The following is a 22,389-nucleotide window of genomic DNA, read 5'->3' on the forward strand; positions in this document are numbered from 1 at the left end:
GAAATTCTTTACCCTCACGTTGTAGTACTATCCAGTAGCTATTTACTAAAGTAGAGTCTATAATCCCTAGCCATACAGAACTTCCGAGGCAATGGGTTGGAAAGTTGGTGACCCCAATGCGTATTTTATCAAATTTGACTTTTTTTCCGTGTTACGGACGAAATTTCCGGCCTTTAAGAATGCTTACCCCAGAAATTCTTTACCCTCATGTTGTAGTACTATCCAATAGCTATACGTTAGGGTTCCGTTTATAATCTCTAGCCATAAAGAACTACCGAGACAATGGGTCGTAAAAATGGGTGTCCCCAATGCGTATTTGATCGAATTTGGCTTTATTTCCATGTTTCGGACGACATTTTCGGCCTTTTGGAATGCTTACCCCAGAAATTCTTTACCCTCCCGTTGTAGTACTATCCAATAGCTACTTATTAAAGTAGAGTCTATAATCCCTAGCCATACAGAACTGCCAAGGACTGCCAGGGCAATGGGTTGGAAAGTTAGTGACCCCAATGCGTATTTTATCAAATTTGACTTTTTTTCCGTGTTACGGACGAAATTTCCGGCCTTAAAGAATGCTTACCCCAGAAATTCTTTACCCTCACGTTGTAGTACTATCCAATAGCTATACGTTAGGGTTCCGTTTATAATCCCTAGCCATAAAGAACTAACGAGACAATGGGTCGTAAAAATGGGTGTCCCCAATGCGTATTTGATCGAATTTGGCTTTATTTCCATGTTTCGGACGACATTTTCGGCCTTTTGGAATGCTTACCCCAGAAATTCTTTACCCTCCCGTTGTAGTACTATCCAATAGCTACTTATTAAAGTAGAGTCTATAATCCCTAGCCATACAGAACTGCCAAGGACTGCCAGGGCAATGGGTTGGAAAGTTGGTGACCCCAATGCGTATTTTATCAAATTTGACTTTTTTTCCGTGTTACGGACGAAATTTCCGGCCTTTAAGAATGCTTACCCCAGAAATTCTTTACCCTCACGTTGTAGTACTATCCAGTAGCTATTTACTAAAGTAGAGTCTATAATCCCTAGCCATACAGAACTTCCGAGGCAATGGGTTGGAAAGTTGGTGACCCCAATGCGTATTTTATCAAATTTGACTTTTTTTCCGTGTTACGGACGAAATTTCCGGCCTTTAAGAATGCTTACCCCAGAAATTCTTTACCCTCACGTTTTAGTACTATCCAATAGCTATACGTTAGGGTTCCGTTTATAATCCCTAGCCATAAAGAACTACCGAGACAATGGGTCGTAAAAGTGGGTGTCCCCAATGCGTATTTGATCGAATTTGGCTTTATTTCCATGTTTCGGGCGACATTTTCGGCCTTTTGGAATGCTTACCCCAGAAATTCTTTACCCTCCCGCTGTAGTACTATCCAATAGCTTTTTATTAAAGTAGAGTCTATAATCCCTAGCCATACAGAACTGCCAAGGACTGCCAAGGCAATGGGTTGGAAAGTTGGTGACCCCAATGCGTATTTTATCAAATTTGACTTTTTTTCCGTCTTACGGACGAAATTTCCGGCCTTTAAGAATGCTAACCCAAGAAATTCTTTACCCTCACGTTGTATTTCTATCCAATAGCTTTACGTTAGGGTTCCGTTTATAATCCCTAGCCATAAAGAAATACCGAGACAATGGGTCGTAAAAGTGGGTGTCCCCAAAGCGTAGTTGATTGAATTTGGCTTTATTTCCATGTTTCGGACGACATTTTCCGCCTTTAGGAATGCTTACCCCAGAAATTCTTTACCCTCCCGCTGTAGTACTATCCAATAGCTATTTATTAAAGCAGAGTCTATAATCCCTAGCCATACAGAACTGCCGAGGCAATGGGTCGGAAATGTGAGTTATGAAGTTGTATCGTCGGTATACAACAACCATGAAAATTTTTATTTTACATCAAAATTCAATGTTTTTAGTCGTTAATATGAGTTTTGAAAATTGCAAATGTTGGTTAAACATGCGTTAATACGAATCACATCCTGGACTTAACAGATATACTGTGTTTGAATCGTCGTCATGATTTATTTATTGTAAATGCTAATTACAAAATCGTAAATATGAGTTAGAAATCTACAAACTAAAGTTCGAATTTTGTTAATGGGATATAAAAATCTTTGATTTACTATATAAATCTTGTTTTCGAACAAAAATGTCAAAAACTATGATTTTAGAGAAAAATAAAATTGTCGCTCAAGTAGTTTTCCAAACGCAATTGCAGGATGACGAATTGCGGGATAGCTTTTCATAAAGAGAATTGCAGGAAGTGAATTGCTGGATAGCTTGACACTAGTGACGTACAGTTGAAATTGTGTAATGTTAAGCTAAGATAGCATGATGTTATATTATTATAATGTCACGATAGGCTTTTTATACAATTTGCTCATTTAAAACTACACCACGTACAGCTGAAAGTACGTGACGTTAAGCTAAGATAGCACGTTGTTATATCATTAGAATGTCACGATGCTTACCACACGATATGCTCAATTAGAACTACATGACTTACAGTTGAAACTAGGTGATGTTAAGCTAAGATAGCATGTTGTTATATCATTTGAATGTCACGATAGGCTTACCATAGAATATGTTCATTCAGCTTAGCATATTGTAATTTAGAGTTAGCATTTTGATGACTCAATTCAACATCACGCTGTCTTAAGTTTACATTTTAAGCTTCAGCATAATGTTTTGTAAATCTCTAATATATGACAGCTGAGGCTTTCTATAATAGTGGTTTAGAGGTCGAACCTGGTTGAATTTTTCAATGGCGAGTTAAAGAAATTTCTTTTTTATCGAGATTCAAAGTAGTGTAATCATATTTTATGCCAGAATAAAAGAACTTATTATTTTTTTAGAAAAGAAAAGAAAAAAGATTTTTACAAGTGTTGAAACTTTCTTTCGTTACGGTAACACGAAGTTTTAGAAAATAAAGAGAAAAAAGGAATACATTATACATTCTATACACCTTTCCGCTTACCATTTTTGTGCTTGTTTTGCAATCAAATAGCTGGTGGTATAATCTGATTGTCGATTTCATTTTTGAAGCAAACAATATATAGATAATTAAGCGTTATAATTGCCATGATAAAATGAAAATATAGGAGTTTTGTCCTGTGTCATTCATGGTTTTTCCCTCCTTCTTACAATTGTGTTAGAGGTGTGATTCGTACTATAAATACAGCTACATATCCCTCCGTAAGTCTGACCGCGTTCATGATCAGTAATTGTCAACGTACTTTAGTGTACTTTATTTTTATAACTCCTTTGGTTTGGTATGAAACCAGTTGTGTGTATTTTCTATTACAGTAATTGATTACATGATCGTTGATTTCACAACGTTCAGTGGCAAATATTTGAGGCATATTCAGGACTAATAAGAACAATGTAAACATTGATCAAACTTTAGGCGTAGAAAATATTTACGAATATAGGAGAAAAAATACAAACTCCCATGCATTCAACGCTTTTCAACACAGATTATGTGTAATGAGGTTATCTAAATCGGGTATTTTCTACATTTCTTAACTAAAGAAAATAACAATAAATATGTTTTTTTAGTTGTCTATTTGTCTATCACAAGTCCGTTTCCCGTTTTTTTTCACATGTAGGCTAAACGCAATAAAGATAAAAGCTTAAAAAATAATTATTTCTTAATTTCACCCATTCAAGATTTGTTTTACTGCATGAATTAATTAATAAATTAGATATATTCAATCATTTTGGTTTTGACAGAGTTTATACCATAACATATTTGTCTCAGTACCTGATGGTCACATGAACATGAGGGTATTCCATCAAGAATATACAATATACAAGGTTGTCGGGTAAATGTAGATTGCGGATTAAGAATTTGGATATCAAACTTGAATAAACAAACTGAGGCGAATTTAACGCGGATATGTATTTTCTCTTCAACAATATTTTAATTCTCTGATCTTTATTTTCATTTAAACTAGGTTAATACATTTTATGGCATATAAAATAAAAAATAAACATCAGATATATTTGAAGGCATTTTGTAAATAAAGTAAAGGGTCAGGCAAATATATCAAGTATTCCGTTTTAGAAAGTTTTTATATATGATTTTTTTTACTTGAAATTGTGTTTACGGGTTTTAAGTTATTTCACAATTATTGATTTTCTGATAAAATAGTTAAATTTGTGGTATTATCATAATAATTCTCTAATTTATTTAAAATAAACATTTAACACTTTCTCGGATTAACTTTTCATCGTGTTCATGATAACTTTGTTAACCCTCTAGGATTATTAAAAAATGACTGATTTTTTTTACCATGGGTGTATTTTTGTTCCGTTACTGAGGATATTTTTGTCCTTTATGAATCCATAGGAGAAATTTGACTCCAATATGATATATTTTGTCTCATATTAATAAATGGTAGTTTTATCCGATAAATTTTTATCAGTTATAGTCGTTATTTTGATAAATTCAATAATTCATTGAAGTTTCGTATGCATCTATGAAAATAAAAAAATCCCGTGCAGCAATTTTCTCCAGGAACGCTCAAAGCAAAATATTTGAAAGCCAAAGAATGCATAAAAAAGATAGGAGTGAAGAGGTTTATGACCAAAAAAGGACCTACACATCGCCACCTTCTTTGTGAGTCTGTTCAAAGTCAGGAGCATGTACTTCAGTGGTTGTTGTTACTTCAAGTCTGATATTTTTTTTTTGTAAATGCTTTGTTATAAATTAGGCCGTTACTTTTCTCAAGGAATTGTTTCATATTTTTCATGTCGAGGCGGGCCCTTTTATAACCAACTTTACGGTTTCCATATTTTTCCATATTGAAGGTCGTACGGTTGCCTAAAACACAACTGAATGATCGAAAAAAGAGAATATACTTGCACTGACGATTTTCATACAAATATGGTAGTAAATTAATAATATAACAATTATAGCCTATGCATGAGGTCAATAGAGGAGACATCGACCCAAAGAAGTATATCGTCCTCAGTCCATATACTTTTTTAGGTCAATATATCATTGTATCGACCTCATACAAAGGCTATAATTGTATAACATAATATAGACCGAAAACACAACAATCGTGATTCACATTTTTTTTTTTAAATCTCAGTAGAAACACATACAAATAAAGTTTGTTTAATAAATGATAAAACATCGGAAATTGTTTAGCCGAGTGTTTATTTAAGTAAAGAAAAATGTAAGTGGGGGTTAAAATATAAACAGACGACGAACAGCCAATAATGGATCCAACATTTGATAATGTCAACTACCGCAAGACCACAAGATACCCTTTGAATATATTTACATACTTAAACTATTCTAAGGAATTTATTTCTGCACAAAAACGAATTCAGAAAGTTAACTGTTTAACAGACAACAGACATGCACCAAGTGATGGATACGATTGTGTTTTAAATTGTTGAATTCATATTTTAGTGCAAAATTTGATTGATTGATTGTTGATTGCTTAACGTCCAGTGGCAAACATTTCATGCATATTATGAACGAAATGTCATTTCAGAAATTGATTTATGGAGTAATAATTATTACAAATGTTAAAATTTTCGTATCATTTGGTAAAACATCAAGACTACTTTGCCTATGTAGATAGAATGGAACCGAAAAAATACATAGTTCGGCTGAAACATGCTCCTTTATATTAGTATTTAGTGCAAGAAAACGTTTGTGAATTGTTTAAGACAGACTGGAAGAATCGGGTTTTCTATGTGCTTTATATCTTGTACCTTTGCAAGACTTGTCATTCATATTCTTCAGTAGGGGACATTATTCCTACTCTAAACAGACAAGAATACTGCTTAATACCAGATAAGCAATAGTATTTTTTAAATTTCTTTGATTTAATACCAATTTAAATAAAAACCACCGAAATTAATTTGATACTCAATATGTTTCCTTGAATATAAGTATATTCTCATTCGGTCTGAAAATAAAATATGAAATTGATATATAGAGCATTTAGAAATGTGAATGTTATAAAATGTTATTAAATCAGAGAAAGGTATTGAACGCCATTCTAAAACATGAACCTGTATACGTAGGACCTCATGGGACGACACTCTGCCATTTTCAGGTAATATACATGTTGATCTGTAATACCCGGAAATGTCAAGGAATATCACTACCTATATCCTATATAGCTATACAGAATGTACCATGTCAAAGAAATTCGTAAAGCATGACCATTCATGATTTAAGAGGGATCAAGGGGGGGGGGGGGGGGGGGGGGGGGGGGGGTAATGATTTAAATTTTGACTACATTGTTTTTCCCAACTTATATCACTAATAAAAATACATCCAGGAACAAAATTCTTTTTGTTATTTCATAGAATACTCCTTAATATGGGCTACAGTGGACAAGCAGTATTTTTTGATTTAATACTTAGTAAAAACAAAATTATTTTGATAGCCAATATGTTTCCATAAAAAATTACATATGCTCATTGGTAAACGGACAGAAAGTCACAGGACATAAAGTCACAAATTTGATAGGACAAAAAGTAACAGGACAAATTGAAAAAGTCACAAATAATGTGTTGACAATTGTTCGAATATATAAGAGAAAGATCTTACAATATTTCCTAGGATTTTTCAGTATACGGATATGGATAGTAAACTGCACGTTGCTAGAAAACAAAGAAATATTGATGCCAACGTTAAAAACGTGAGTAATGTAATTCAAATAGACAGGAAATACGAAAAAAAGATTTTAAAAACAAAAATAAACAAAATTTTAATCTGCAAACCGAGTCCCTGAGGTAATTTTATAGATTTTAAAAACAAACTTAGTGTGCATTTCTTTCTAACCAAAGTTTGGTAAACGTTGTGTGCCGTTTGTTATAGTTTGTTAAACGTTACAAAAGTAGAAACAAATGCATCGTTTAATCAGTGTTTACTGACCCTGTTTGAACTGTGAAAACGCATGCACATGTTGTTGGTATTTGAACTTAATATTACGCGGGGAAAATAGCCTCCGTATAAGATGTTATAGACACAGAGGACATCGCTCCTCTATGCATATTTAATTTTTTTGGCAGTTCTTCATCTTCATCAGATAAATGTATGAAGATAGTGATGATAAGCCTTTTTATTGAAGATAACAGAAATGAAAAAAAGGCCATGCTGGTAATACCTAAATTTTAGTAATTTTAGACATTGTTTTGAGTTATGACAAGCAAGAACATACATCTTTTTTAGTGCGGAAATTTGTTTAGGTATTGATTAAATGTTTAAGTTAGAAAGAAATTCATCGTTTGTACTAACAAACGACGAACGACAAACTATAGACGCATTTGCAGCGAGTGTATAGTTTGTCAAAGTTTATGCAAACTTTGCAAATGTATGTTAGAAACAAATGATCTAAACGTGTGCTCGCTGAACCGTTTGTATCGTTTGTGTAAGAAAGAAATGCGCTCTTAGAGAGATATTCGTTATTTTCATAAAATAATGCGGGCACGTGTCAACGATTACACAACTACTCAGCCGTGAATTATACAATCAACAAAATTGATTGGATTATCCTTATTGCTTATGACTATAATGTTATGAGAACAGTGTTTTGAATAAAATAGAATTAATTATACATGTTCAACGATGTTTTTGAGTTGTTTCTGAATTGTTCCATGTTATTAATACTTTAAGGGTAGTGCGTTTTTGTGATTATGGAGAACAAAATATATGATAAATGATAGAAACAAAGAGGAAAACAGAGTCAAATTCATTTTTCAAAATTTATTTTCACATTGAAATATACTATTCATTGATTCTATAAACCCCATCAAGACCCTCACAATGTTGATTGAGCTGATGCGTTCTGTATTTTGAGGTATGAGAGATAACTAGTACTGCGTGTGAGTCCTGGAAAATAATGCGGATTGGTCTGTTGTTTCAACAGATGAATTAATCAACAACATCCTGTCATTGTTTATTGAACCTGAATGACCACCTAGGGTATACATCGATATCCTGTGACACGAGTGTAATCTATTGAATAACTTATCAAATTGCACATCACTAAGTTTAAAATTAGAATTAGCAGTACAATTCAACTAATTCAACATTTTGAAGTCTGATGATAACTCGACCTATCAGAATTTAAAACAAGAAACTTGATTAACGTCTCTATAGTATGCAAGAACATAAAATACCATATTGCAATTCTGACAAAAAGAAACATACTATACGAATAACAACAGCAACAAATAAAACAGATAACATAACAATTATCATAATGCATCAGTAGCAGGTAAACACTATTATAATGAGACTACAATAAATTGCTTTTTTCTGTTAAAAACATTGAAATATAGCTGCAAATCACATGCTGATATCATGTACCATAGATTATACATCTATGCATGTACTTAGTTTTGTTTCGTTTGGTTTTCTGCTGTTTTATATATCGGAATGAAATTATTTCTAAGTACAAATATTGTTTACATACAAATAGATAGTGAAGTTAACCTCCTTTAGTGTTTCTCTATAGAATGATGATTAATTCTGTCCTCTGATAGGAAATCCGACAAGTACACTGTTTCAATTAGAAACTAGTTATTTAAGAGTATGTAAATTTATATGATTAAAAAAATTGGAAAAACGATTTTCTTTCTCAAATCTTGTGGAGTCCCCTGGATATCTTAAACTTTCTCCTCTTTTAATAGAACATCAAAAGCATTTTCCTCGGACAATTGTATCATTCAAGTTGTTTAATTCTTATAGAATAGCTATATATACCTTTGTAATAGCAAAAATGCGAATTTGTATAAAAAAAATTATTTTAGAAAAAAAAATCAAAATCATTCGAAAAAAAAAAACACCAATTTTTTATAACCCGATTAATTCACTCCTCGCCATATCGATATCTCCTATACTTATGACGTACCCGTCATAGAGCACAGAAATATAAAGATTGAATTAGCAAATATGTGTCTTCATTTTTTTCTTTTTCAGTCAACGATTAGTAAGATACAAGACACAATTCAAGTTTCTTTTCCTGATTTTAAAAACAATTTTAAAGCATTCTGTATATTAATAAAGTAGATGTGAGATATTCAATGAAACAGCAATCAAGATAATATTACAGATTTTCAACATTCTTCAATCATGATAAATAAAGCAGCCAAGATATTTGAGTGCACTCTTTTTTTTTATTGATAATTTTTTTTGTGCTTAATTAAAGATTGTAAAGTGCCGATTTTTTTTCTGTATAGTACTTTTGATATGTTCGCAATTAAAAAAAAAACCCTTTGCCTCAGTAATTTCAAGATTTTATAGTGTATTATTTCGCCATAAATACAAATTTTATTGTCAATTTAGCGGTATTTCTAACATTGCCTATAAGAGAGAGATTTGGCTTGCCATAAAACCAGGTTCAACCCACCATTGTTAAATTGAATTGGATTCACTGTAACTCCATTTACCGGTAAATTTCATTAATCTCTTGGACAAAAAAAAACCACCTTTCTCCGACATGGATTTTTTACCTTTACAAGCTAAAAAATTACCATAGAGCAAATTACATGGATGATTAATATTGACCATTTGGTATAGGCATATGTCCGTGTTCAAAGCGATACGTACATGCAGGACATACATTATTTTGTTGAATAAAATCAAATCTACAAATGGGTGCCGTAGGAGGACCACTGAGTTTTGAGCAAGGATTTCTTGGCATGTAACAGATCGAAAACTCGGGGTTATGATATTTCATGTATATTTTGAACACATGGAGGGTTACCCCGGCACCTTTGCAAAAAAAAAAAAAAAAAATCTTCTATGTGCCTTCGGACTTTATGTTTTTGAATTGTAGTTCCACTTTCCATATACGGTATTTATTCTGAGTCAAGTGCCTGTGCGGAGACTCCAAGCAGACAACACGCATGTGTATAACGGCATTGTAGATTTTCTTATAAAATAACGAGAGTTGCCGGTCCGGTACACGAAAAGATCGGTTAGAAAGCTAGGTTTTAATTTTTAAATTAATTAGATTGGAAAGCTTAATTGAGGGTTGAAAATAGAGAGCGCAAAAAAGGGGGTTGGGGTGTTCCACAGGGAATATTTTTATTTTATAAACGCTACATTTGAAAGGTTTATATTTTCCTATTTAATCTTTAACTAGTAATGGATGCCGTAGGAGGTCCATCGGAGTTTCGAGCAAGGATTTCTTGGCATGACAAACAATTTCAGATGTTGGTCCGAGAAGCGTGAACACACCGACCTGACCAACATAGAATTTCCGCTGACCAATGTCCTAACTGAGTGAAAGATACAAACATTTTATAAACATAAAAAGAAAACTTTAAATGTTTAACATATAAGGATTATATATTATTTTCAAAGAAAACAATTATTTGAGAAAATAATTCCAAATTTGAGAAAAAATTTCGAGTTTTATTTTAGAAAAAAACATCATATAGAAAACAAAACACAAAATGCATTTACAATCTCAAAATTTTAAGGGAGAAAAAAGAAATTGCAAAAATTTACCGGTATATTTTTAGGTTCGTTCGTTCGGGTTTTTAGTGTAACCTTCGTCAATACATGAATAAAGAACCCGTGTTTTAAAAGCCTCTAAATGCACAAAAAATGTAAACAGTTGTGTTCAATTTTAATATATCTGCTTGTTATATCATTCCTTATCGTGGAAATTGTGTTGAAACTGTTTATTCGAGTATATTTGGGTATATTGGGGTAAAAAGTCATTTTGTGATCGTAAGCGGCTGACATGAACAGAACAAGTTACGAGGGAAAAAGTGATTTAAAATTAAATATATTCATAAAATAAAGTATTAATGTCGTTAAAATAACATTTAAATGCCTAGTGTAACATTGTTATTCAACCAAATTATGTTTAAACTGCTTTTTGAGGTATATTGGGGTATGTTGGGGTATATTGGGGTATATTGGGGTAAAAAGTCACGCCGCTCTGGGTGGGTCCATTTGCACCCTTTTAAAATCTTACATACATGTGCTATAATAAAGGGAGAATTAAGAATGTATATAAAATGGACAAAACAATAGAGAAAGAGAGACCAATTTAAAGATAGGAAACCAGTATTAATGGGAAATGGGTTTTTTGTCACTGAGACTACAACTAAAAGTAAAAGAGGAGTTCAAACTTTTTTCGACATCAAATTTCAAATGAATTGTGTATCTACCAAAAATAGAAATAACTATGGGGCTGAAAATTTTCTCATGATTTTTTTGTGAAATGAGTCCCGGATATTGCTATAGAATAAAGATAAGTCTTTTTTTATTGTTTTAGAATAAAGTGACATTCTAAAAAGGTATACAGTATAAAAATAAGGAAATGTGGTATGATTGCCAATGAGACAACTATCCACCAAAGTTAAATGAAGTGGATATAAGCAATTATAGGCAACCGTACGGCCTTCAACAATGAGAAAACCCCATACAGTTTAGTTTGGCTATATAAGGCCCAGACATGAAAATATGAAACACTTCAATTGAGAAAACTTAACGGCCAGATTTATAACAAAACAATTTATGAAAAACAAATATGACAGACATGAACCAACAACAACTGCCTACAGGCTCTCGACTTGGGACAGGTACAGAAAGAATGTGGCTGGGTTAAACATGTTTGTGAGAGCACTCAACCCTCCCCTAGTCTAGGACAGTGGTGTTACAGCACAACATAAGAACAAACTTTAAAAATCAGTTGTAAATGGCTTAACTCATCAGATCAATACAAAGCTGAAAAACATCTTAACAAAAACACATACCAGACATGGCAGGGTATTTATAATATACATCCTTTACCACAAAAGACACTAAGTACAGATATGAGAGTACTCGCAGTTACTGACAGCTAATTCAAAGCCAATAACAACTAATAAAAGAAATCGTGTTTAAAACTAAGATATCAATCGGTTCACATCCAACATCCAATGGATTTAGTGTAAAGAGGTCAAAAACAGTCAGAGAAAATATGACCTCAGGTAAATTTCAGCTGTTCGACAACTAATTAGCCTTGATTAGAATTAGAAGGTATTAAAGTAGGGGTTGTTTTGATAGTACTTAATGATCATGTCACTTATATGACCGGAAATGTGTGGCTGTTAAAGGCAAAAGGTTGGGTCGAAAGGATCGTGAATTATGTTAAAATGACTGTCTCTTAAGAAAGCGTTGAGAACTAAAAAGTAGATGACTGTTTCATCTTTTGCCCAGCTGGACTTTTACCGGACACTACACAAATGACCGGAATATATGACCGTTTTGGAAGCCTTAGTGCTAGTGTATATGTGTATGAAAATGCTATTTAGTATCGTTTTAATTTACTGATAACAAAATGAATATTTATACAGATAAAAACAATATTCAAAGATCTAATTACAGTGTTGAATTGGTAATCTTTTAGAATAAGTTTGTTCAAAGGATTGATAAGTTTACAAGGGTCGTATATAAATTTCCAGGCTCTGTAAACAACATCATCGTAAAATTAAGGATGTGCTGTTCCGCTGAAATAAGTTTTTTGCAGGTACAGCCAAATTTCCAAACCAAACCTTTGTATCTATGGACATGATGGAAGAATTTAGTAAAGGTTTTTAAGTAATTTGTGGTAACTAAATCCCCAAGTTAATAATTTTCCAGTAATACATAGGTTATGTTCTTTGCAATCCAAAACTTCACTACAGACACAGGCATAGCAAATGAGTTGGGATATATAAACACCGTAAGACAGTGCAAAAGGAACATTAATGTCCTAAAAATTTATATTGGTATTGTATTTCTTACAATCATGGGTTTTATTATTGCGTGCCAATATTATATCCTGAGAGCATGATGTACCAACTGAGCTAAAGGATTACTTTACTAGCACAGCAAATGGCAGGCAAATATTATTAAACTAGGTATGGGTAAGCACTGCTACAAATTAAACAACTGTTAAAAGAATTTTATAGCTTTACTTTACTAATTTGAGTTGAATTATTTATCATGTTTATAACATGTACTGAATATTCCTATTGTCACTCTGATAATGATGAAAATATAAGGTTTCTGCTTGGGGTCGCCATTTTTTGCATTTTGCGAAAAAAATATAAAATGGCAATAAAAAATCATTGAATCATGAATGTCGAAAGAATTTGGCGAAAGAAATATAACGGATTGAATTCGTCTACTCGTTATTTTGGTTTCAGGTTTTATCAGACTTAATTTGGATTTCATCTGAACTTGTCACAGTCTCAATTTTTTCAGAAAATCAATAATCAGCTGATTGCATTTGAAAGCAATGGGGCAACAATGGACTAATTAAAAAATATGTTAATTGTAATGTTTAATGAAAATGTGTGGTAAAACAGCGTCACATGTCAACTAAAGGATTGTTTTACAACTTTTGATAAAAATGATTGTTTTGAAGTGGGTACTTCACAATTGTTTTAGCTGCACACCTGTTTTAAGCATAATTTAGGTCTCAACATTTACTTTTAACGATGGTTCGGAAAAGAAAGCATGATTTTGAAGAAAGGGTTCAAAAGTAAGAAAAATCTCTGATTTTATTCTTTGTCCTTTAACTAGACAGCAGTATCCAATAGAATGATTGATGATGAACCCTGTTTCCCCAGAAGTCAAATTTTACAGTACATGTATATTAAAAAAAATTCAAGAAATTTTGTTCTAATTACAATGTAGATCATAAATAGACATGTAGAATTATAATGAATGAGCCAACAATGCTGCAAACTGATGTTTTTTTGTGAACAAGAAGGAAAACAAATTATAAACAAAAACATTTTTATGTGAGCTGGCAAAAAAAATTGAGAGAGTGGCTTAAAAAGAAATTGACCCAAGGCCCTGGAAATATGTTATACAGTTGATATTTGTCTTACTTGGTTAGTTGTATTGACTTTGTAGTTTTCACTATTTTGAGATGTTATCAAAATTATCAATTTTCTTTTCTTATTTACAGGTTGCTGACAATATATCTGAAGAACAGACTCCCATAATTAACAAACCAGAAACTTCTACTTTTAAAAATATTCCTATGTCACCAAGGTTAAAGAAAACTATTGAGAAGGTTAAGCAGCTGGGTAGTATTGAAAAGGTAAATTCTAAAAGCTTTTTTTAAAATAATTAAGTCAAGATTCTGAATGTACCATGTTTATCAGGGGTGTGGAAATATTTGTTGTGACCACTTGTCCCCAAGTGAAAGTGTAGATTTTACTTGTCCGGAAGAAAAGTTACTTGCCCTGATTTCTTAATGAATTTTGTAATGAAGAAGATGTATTTTACTGTATTGTTATTGTTTGTAGCGGTTTAGTAATTAAGGGACAAAAAGGGACCAAAAGCTAGTATTTTTCTGGTTCACAGACAATAACTTCAGTATAAGTGTAACGATCACTATGAAATTATTGTAAACGTGTATGTTTCTCAAACAGTTATGAAACACAATGAAAATGGTATTCATGATTTTTATGTGTATGTTAGAATGATAAAAAGATAAGTAGAGTATACACCAATGACATAAAAACCAACCAAAAAATCAACTTTAAACTAAAGAATCTAGAGCGAAGTTTTTTTTCAATGCTAGCTTACATGAACCTAGGAGATTATATCATGACATATTTTCTTCACTGTTAGTATGTGCAGAATTTTAAAGCTAATAAAGAGCGGATGAAAACCAAAAAATTGATGATTTATTCAATTGTTGTTTGCACCTCCCCCCTGTTTTCCCCCAAAAAAAATTTTGTAGGCCAATTGTAAATTTGAGATTTTTTTAGATATTAACTAAGCAAAATCAAAACATTATATAACTTTAAAATCCTCTATTTGTCCTTTGCCTCTTCTGATTTCCATTTCTTGTCAATTAGAAATTTTCATTCTTGAGAGCTTAAAATAAGTAAGTCAAAATTTTTTTTTGTAAATATTTTAATTGCACCAAGCTTATCACTGCTACTTAATTGTTCTGCGAGTTTAATGCCTCAGATTGAAACTTGAAAAAAAATTTGAAGATATAAACATTCTTATATTTTAAACTTATATAAATCGATCACAATGGATTCCGGTTAATTGCATAGCCTTCTTGATGGAAAAAATTATGCAGTTAAGTGGACTATGCTTATAACAGAAATCATGATTTTGGAGTGACGTCAGACTGGAAGTAAAGGAAATACGATAATGAACTGGGATCCACACATATATCATCGATTGTTCAGTATATAATGTATTATTTATGTTATGTGATCTTGTTATTTAACCCTTTCAAAAAAAGATTGTATATAAATATTTGTGTTTGTTGTGTAATAACATTTTCTTTAGGGTTGAACTAATTATAGAACCATGTGTTGTCAGTTTTTGATCTATAAATAGACTGTGACTGTATGTAAACATGGTAAAATAAACCATCATTCCCCTTTGTTCAAGTAACCAATAATGTTATCAAAAATGTGAACTCTCTATTCTTTAAAATGGTATCCTACTGCATTATTGATTTTTGTGTAACTGGATTAGTAACCACATTGCGTTTTCCTAGTGTAATGTTGAAAAGTGGCTCCTTCAGGGGTAGAAGTTGATTTAGAAAAAAGAATTGAAAAGCAAATTGTATCTTTATATAGGTCATAGAGATGAAATAATTATAATAATAAAACATTTTAAATTAACATATATAATTTATTGTCTGACAGTTAATTTTTTTAAGCATATATTGTATTTATACACGGTCTTTTCTGCAAAGTGATACATGAGCACAGTTTAATTTTCGTAAAGCACATATTAGTTGCACAACATTATTTTCTACAATTTCACTAATGAATTGTCACTTCAGTTTCCAGTTTACAAACTCTGTAATTTTGCATTGGTGTCTTGACTGTGCAAACATCTTAATAATTTTGGCTTCCACCTTATAGTAGGTTGAGAAGTCAGTACAATTGTGTTCCTCCATCGCATGTGGTAAACAGGTGAGATGTGTTTGCCTGGGCCAAATTCACTGGAATAATGCTTTCTTTTGTAGACTCGTCTTTCCTGTCTATCACCTGCTAATTCAGAATTCTTCATAGTTTCTTCTTGTAATATAGATGTGGTGATGTCTGTGTTGGTAAACTTTCCCTAATATTTGGTGTATCAAGTGTTCTCCCCTGAAATTTCTAGCTGGATCAAACACACACAAACTTTCCAAAAGAGGTAAATCTAGAAACCTCTTACAAATTCTCTATCACTTTGTCTAGGTATGGCAAGTAAACCTTAAAAGAAGTGTTTATTAATGTTTACTTTGTGAGAAAATTTATAAAAGATGCATATAATTTAGAAAGTCAGATAAAATTATTTTGTTCTATCATTAATGAGCTACTGTAACAAGCATGGTTTATGTTAAAAAGTAAAGAGTTTTTTTTATTTAAATACTTTTTTTTCAAATTTGTCCATTTTCTCTTCTGATGGACTCATATTAAATCAAATTGTCCATATAACAGTCTGGATTGTAACATAATTGTCCCAATTTGTTTTTTGGAATGATTGGATGGTTTTTAGCATTCCAGTCACTAGAGGTCTCACAACCATGACAACTGTGTAATCTGCATCTTTTATTTGTAAAAAAAATATACATTTGCTTTAAATTATTTTATCTTATCATTTTCGTATCAAATCTATTTTGGATGTGAAAAAAATATGACATATTACCTGTAAGGCCTTTGCCAGCTGTTACAGGGGTGGCAGCAGATCACACATTATGTACAGAGTTGCTATAGTCATTTTTCTGTACAAATGTAGCAAGACCTAGTACTTGAGCATCACACCTCTCTTAAGGTTCTCTCTCTAACCTTGTAATAATTGAAGACAAACACCTCCTTATTGACTGATGATTACCAGTAATTTATACTTATCAATGCCAGTCATGTTGCATGCTACTATTGTAGTGGATCTGTCTTTTAGCTTCAGCTGCTGGAAACATCATCGTCTTTATGTCAGGGCTCACACTACTTCAGAATTACAGGGAGAAGTGACTTCTCTTTATGAGACTAGCAGGGAGAAGTGGTTCACCTTGCCATATAATGAATCGACAAACGCGTCACGTTCTAGTTTTATGTTTCCTTGTGTATTATATGCAGTATTTAATGTACTCGGTATAGTGCATGTGTTATTTAAACTAACTATGCATCTTTTAATCTTTGCTTGGTGTTTTAGGGCTCTTGTGATGATCCAGGCACATGTTTAGGAAAAGAAAAAAGCCAATGCAAGGCATATCTTTGTTGCAGATTATAGCATAATAAACAAATACAATATTATATCAGAATTCAATTTTATTGAGCAGTCAGTTTCATTTCATTTCGTTACATACATACATGAACAACATACATAAAGACATAAATAAAATAAATAACAACAGAGTAATGAAAAGAAAACAGATGTATATGCACTATTTCAATGTTTACTGCACTATAAAATGTCACAAAATGATTGTGTTTTTAACACAAACTACAAGAAGTTAAAACTAAGTTTGTAATCATCTCAGCATTGGCAGTGCCTGAGGATATCTGTATGTTTGAAAGAAAGCATGTCTCTTTGACAGAGTTGTGAATGTATTCTATATAAGTTATCAAATGTTTTTTGTTGGTAAGATCTGTAGACTCATCTATAGTTATCGAATATCCAGCTGAGTTATGTCATATATCTTGTTTTTCTTTACAATACATGATAAGACAGACTGAAATTCTGTGGTATTTTGATGGCTTGTGTATGCTACAGTGTCAGATTTGTGAATTGGAGCTTCTTGGATTGACTCTATCAATTCTAAGGTTGGCTTAAACTGTGTTTTAGGTAGCTCATGTTTGGCCAGGTGATATGCAGTCTTTAAATAAGTTTTTACGACAAGATCATCTTTCGACATTTGTTTAACCACTATATCTTTTATACCTGTATCTGTTTTACTACTTATGTTCTTTTTTCTGGTGATAGCCATCAGGTGATTAGCAGCTGAAATTAAAAGATTGTTTTTATTTTCTGTTGAATGTAAGGATAAATTTATATTCATGTAATACAACTTATTAAAATTTTATTCAAATAATTTTCTACTCGTCATTCTTTTTATTTTTGTTCATTCACTACTGTATATTATGCGAACCCCATCAAGACCCTCCAATAATACAACGACTTGAAGGAACATCGGAAAGAATTATCGATTTTTAATTTTTACCTGTGACCGATAGCTATCTGTCCGAGATTTTTACTAATATAGTATGCAACAAGTAGATATTGTAGACTGCCCGTCGTGTGTGTATAATAAAAATGCCAAATAGACACGTGTCGGTAATTAATAGTTTGACTTGATCGGACTTTAAATAGACGTCAGAAATTGATATTAGCTCAAAATTCTAGAATAAAACTTTTTGCGCATTGTATTTCATATCTTTACATCTATACAGTAAGAAAATTGATTCCTTTGGCGTAAATGAAGTAATATTGGGGCAAATGTTCATTAAATTACATTAAAAACTTTTAAAAATCTCGTGTTTCTTAAGATTTTTCAGTACCTTTTGACGTTTACCCTTTAACAAATGTCGTTACTAATATACCTGGCTAATTGACCAGGGATACAAATTATTCCTTAAGTATCGTAAAGACGTATAAAATATCATATTTCCTATAAACAAAAATCTATTTATCGACGTCTACAAATGTAAATCATACTTTTCTTTACTTCTATACAATGACGACCAACGAAAAAATATATTCCATTAACTTAATGAAATAAATAATCTATTAAGTAATGATACAATTATAGAAAGGCATTTTCATAATATAAATCTAAAAGTAATGATTTTATATACCGGTTATATATATATTAAGAGCGCAAGATGTCTACAAGTAAATGAAAAAGATAAATATAAAAGACTTACATTTTGCATGCCTAGAATGGTTTGTAGTTTTCTGAGGCTTGTCATGTCCTGTGGAATATTTACTACTGAATTTAGCATCCCGACACAAAACACAATGCCACACATTGAAAGTATCCTTGACGTACCAGTCATAAGAGTTCTGAGTCATAGTTTTACTAAACTTTTTCAGTGGAGGAGTATTTTCCAATTCACTAGTATCAGCTTTCCGTTTTAACGGAGCTGGCGATTTAATCCATGTTTGGAGAGACATTTTTAAGAATGGTTAACCATTTTTCCGTGGTGCTGAATTTATCAACTTCGGAGCTTGGGTATAAACAAAAAGAAACAAATATTCCGACATTTTAGGATGAACTCAATTTCCATTGACCCAAGTGCGATCAAAGCCCGATACAAGCTGTGAAATTCCTGATACATTTAATACCTTTAATCATGAAACATCAACTTTTTGTCACAACAAGTTATTTAATTAATTTTACCTTGTTTCTAATCATTAGTTCTGATCACTTTGTGATTAAATTAAATCGAAGCCATAATAAGAAATCATTAGCAAATTGAACTACCATGTCGGAATTTTTCTTCATTATATCTGATTAATAATAAGATAAAAGAACCAATTTGAAAATAGATTACTTGTTCGCATCAATTAGAATTAAAAAATTAAAAATCAGATCTCGGGATGCGGATACACAGTCACTTACCGACACGTTTTTTTAGTTTAGTATCAAACACCTATTTGTTAATTATTCCCCTTTGATAAACAATGTCTGCATACTCGTTTGATGCTAACAAGTCTGTTTTTTGTTTTGTTTAGTTGACACAGAAACAGAAACATTTCAGGGATTTTAATGCATTTCAAAATAAATATTGATATTTCATGGATTTCATTGGAACTTTTTACCGATTTACTGCAAAAAATCAGCGGTCGGGCAAAGCGAAGTGACGGCTGGGAAAGCGACTTCTTCGTCCCAGTTGCCTGGTAGCGTGAGCCCTGTTATGTGTTAGTGTACTGTTGGGTAGTGCCCTGAAGTATAGGCCTGTTTCGTCTCCATTGTAAACATCTTTCGGGTGGTACTGTTCCAATAATTTTGAGTAAAACAATATGCTAGATAATTCTCTGCTGCTTTAACTTCCGATTCTTTTCTTTTTGCCATGCATCTTTTTTTGTGTATGATCATGTTGCATGTATTCCAATATGACTGTCAGCCTGATGTTGGGTTGAAGTCTGCATCGCCTAATTCAAAAGCAAGGTTTTTTTTGTTTTCCCTTCTTTTATTGTGCCACTGATTGGAATATCTCTTGACCTTGTGTCGTTAAACCATGTAGTGAGTGCTGCTTGAACATCAGCAGATTTAACACATCTAGCATTTTCTATCTGGTAGGGTTTTGGAATGAAACTGGTCTCTTATCACTTCTTTTTTTGCATATATATGAGAGACCTGATATTAGGAACAATGAGAAGATTACGTGTTTGATTTCTATATTTTAATAATGGATATTAAAGCTATTTCATATTTTCTATCAAACTGAAAATAAACCACACAAGTCGATATTAATTTTACGCAAGTCTGTTACGGTCCTGGTTTTGAAATTTTTACAAACTAGAGTAGGATTTCACTGGCCTAGTGCATCGGACCACCAGGCCAATTTAGAAGACTGTTTTCATTCTTTCACTATCTACAATTGAGTCAACATTAACATTGCCTTATACATCAGTCTTTCCATAATTATCACATAGTTAGTCTGGTGTTTACCTCAAGAGTCCATGACTTGGGATAGTTCCAGTCAGTCTCTAGACAGTTTGGATTTAAAACCGTGTTGATTAGCTGTAGTGATTCGATTGAATTGTAATCAAAACTGTTTTGAATCAATGAGTCCAGGTATTCATTGGCTGAATTTTATAATAGCATTCTAAATGTTTGTTTGTTAAAAACTCTTCCTTTAATTCATAAGCCTGAGTGAGTAACAGTGTTGAACTGTTCAAGTTGTTAGATTGTAATTTCAATCATAACACTGCAACTAACACGTCTAAATTGTCCCTTTGGAAAGTTTTGTAATTTTAGCAAGAACATCTTTCGTGCATGCTGTTGTCAAAAGAAATCCTAACATATTTCATTTTCTAAAACAATCCCTTTGCCTGTTTGTTGTTTTTGCCAGCAGCACTGTTTTCAAAAGTTCTTACAAGTGCTAGGTAAACATGAATGACCCTGACATCTGTATCCATTGAGAACCAACTGAAGCTTACAGACTCTTTCAGTGTCAGGTGTCTAATGTTTTCATCCTTGACTACACCTTGCATTACACAAACTTTATTATACCGCACAGCACTGTTGTTGAAATGGCAATAAATGTATTTTAGAGTCAATTTCATATTTATTTAAATAGCTCACATCTGTGCAAGCTTGTCCAGCAACCTGGACTACTCTATGAGCAACACAATGAAGTTGTATCAATCTTGTGTTGTGTTCATATTTGAGATAGCACCTACTGTCTATCCATCATAACTACAGCTCCAGTCAAGTCTCCTTTCTTTGACTACCTTCTTTGTTTCATCAACAATTGTAGTTGCCTGTCTTTTGTCTCATTATACTTTGATATTTTTTAAAATATTGAAATATAATTCATAAATTTATAAATAATCTCATGTACATAACTCCCTAAAATAAAGTAAAAAATACCTATAGAATCTGTTGACACCCACTGGATAAGCATAGTACAACCACATCTAGTCGTTGATAATGAACTCTGCACTCCTCATATTACAGTCAAGTCTATCTAATGTTCATTAGCTTAGAGGAAGCATTCTGTTTGTTGCTCTGATACACTTATCATTGACTGTTGATGGAGTGCCGGTTTTGGATTAAAGTCCTTAACAGGAACACCCACTAAACCTATGCACAGCGCATCATCTGGTCCAAAGTGTGGGTACTGGTCTTACATTGGAGCATCGTCTTGATGAGGTTTTCAGTGTCTTCCCTAGAAAATTTTTCATGCATGGTGAATTTGCAACGAGGCGCTACGCTTCTTTTTTTCAGAACTATTTACACTACATAATGAATATATTTAAAGCCATATACCAATCCAATTGTTTTATTTTAGCTACAGCAATTCATACAAGTCCTGGAACTCTAAAGTATTTATCACAGATGAGAGGAATAAATGAAAAACCTTATAAACAATAATAAAAATAATCCAGTCTGCAATAGTTATTTACAAATTAATGTCATGTACACATTATTTTGTTGATATTTTCCTCTGTTTCAACTTTCCAAAGGTCAGCACACATTTTTCAAAATCAAAATCTTCCTCCTTTGGTCCTTCAATTGATATGTGCATTAAACAATTCAGCACTTTTTGGCATAGTCTGATTCTCAAAGGTGTTTTTACTCTGTTCAAACATGAAAAATATCTTTCACAATCAGCTGTTGAAACAGGCAAAACAAGACCAATTGCTGCATACTTAGACAGACAAGGATACAAAGTTCCAAGACTGGCAACTTTGTTCATTGTCTGCCT

General features: G+C 32.4%; 1 protein-coding gene across 1 annotated transcript in view; it reads left to right on the forward strand.

The window, feature by feature from the left end:
• Positions 1-22,389, forward strand: part of LOC127700896 (DNA replication factor Cdt1-like) — a 50,660-nt gene that overhangs the window by 12,372 nt on the left and 15,899 nt on the right. The window contains exon 2 of the mRNA XM_052204610.1: positions 13,956-14,090. Within this exon, the coding sequence (XP_052060570.1) occupies positions 13,956-14,090 (135 nt within the window). The remainder of the gene's footprint in view (positions 1-13,955; positions 14,091-22,389) is intronic.

The sequence above is a fragment of the Mytilus californianus genome, unplaced genomic scaffold (genome assembly GCF_021869535.1).
Source record: "Mytilus californianus isolate M0D057914Y unplaced genomic scaffold, xbMytCali1.0.p SCAF_5, whole genome shotgun sequence".
Taxonomy (NCBI): domain Eukaryota; kingdom Metazoa; phylum Mollusca; class Bivalvia; order Mytilida; family Mytilidae; genus Mytilus; species Mytilus californianus.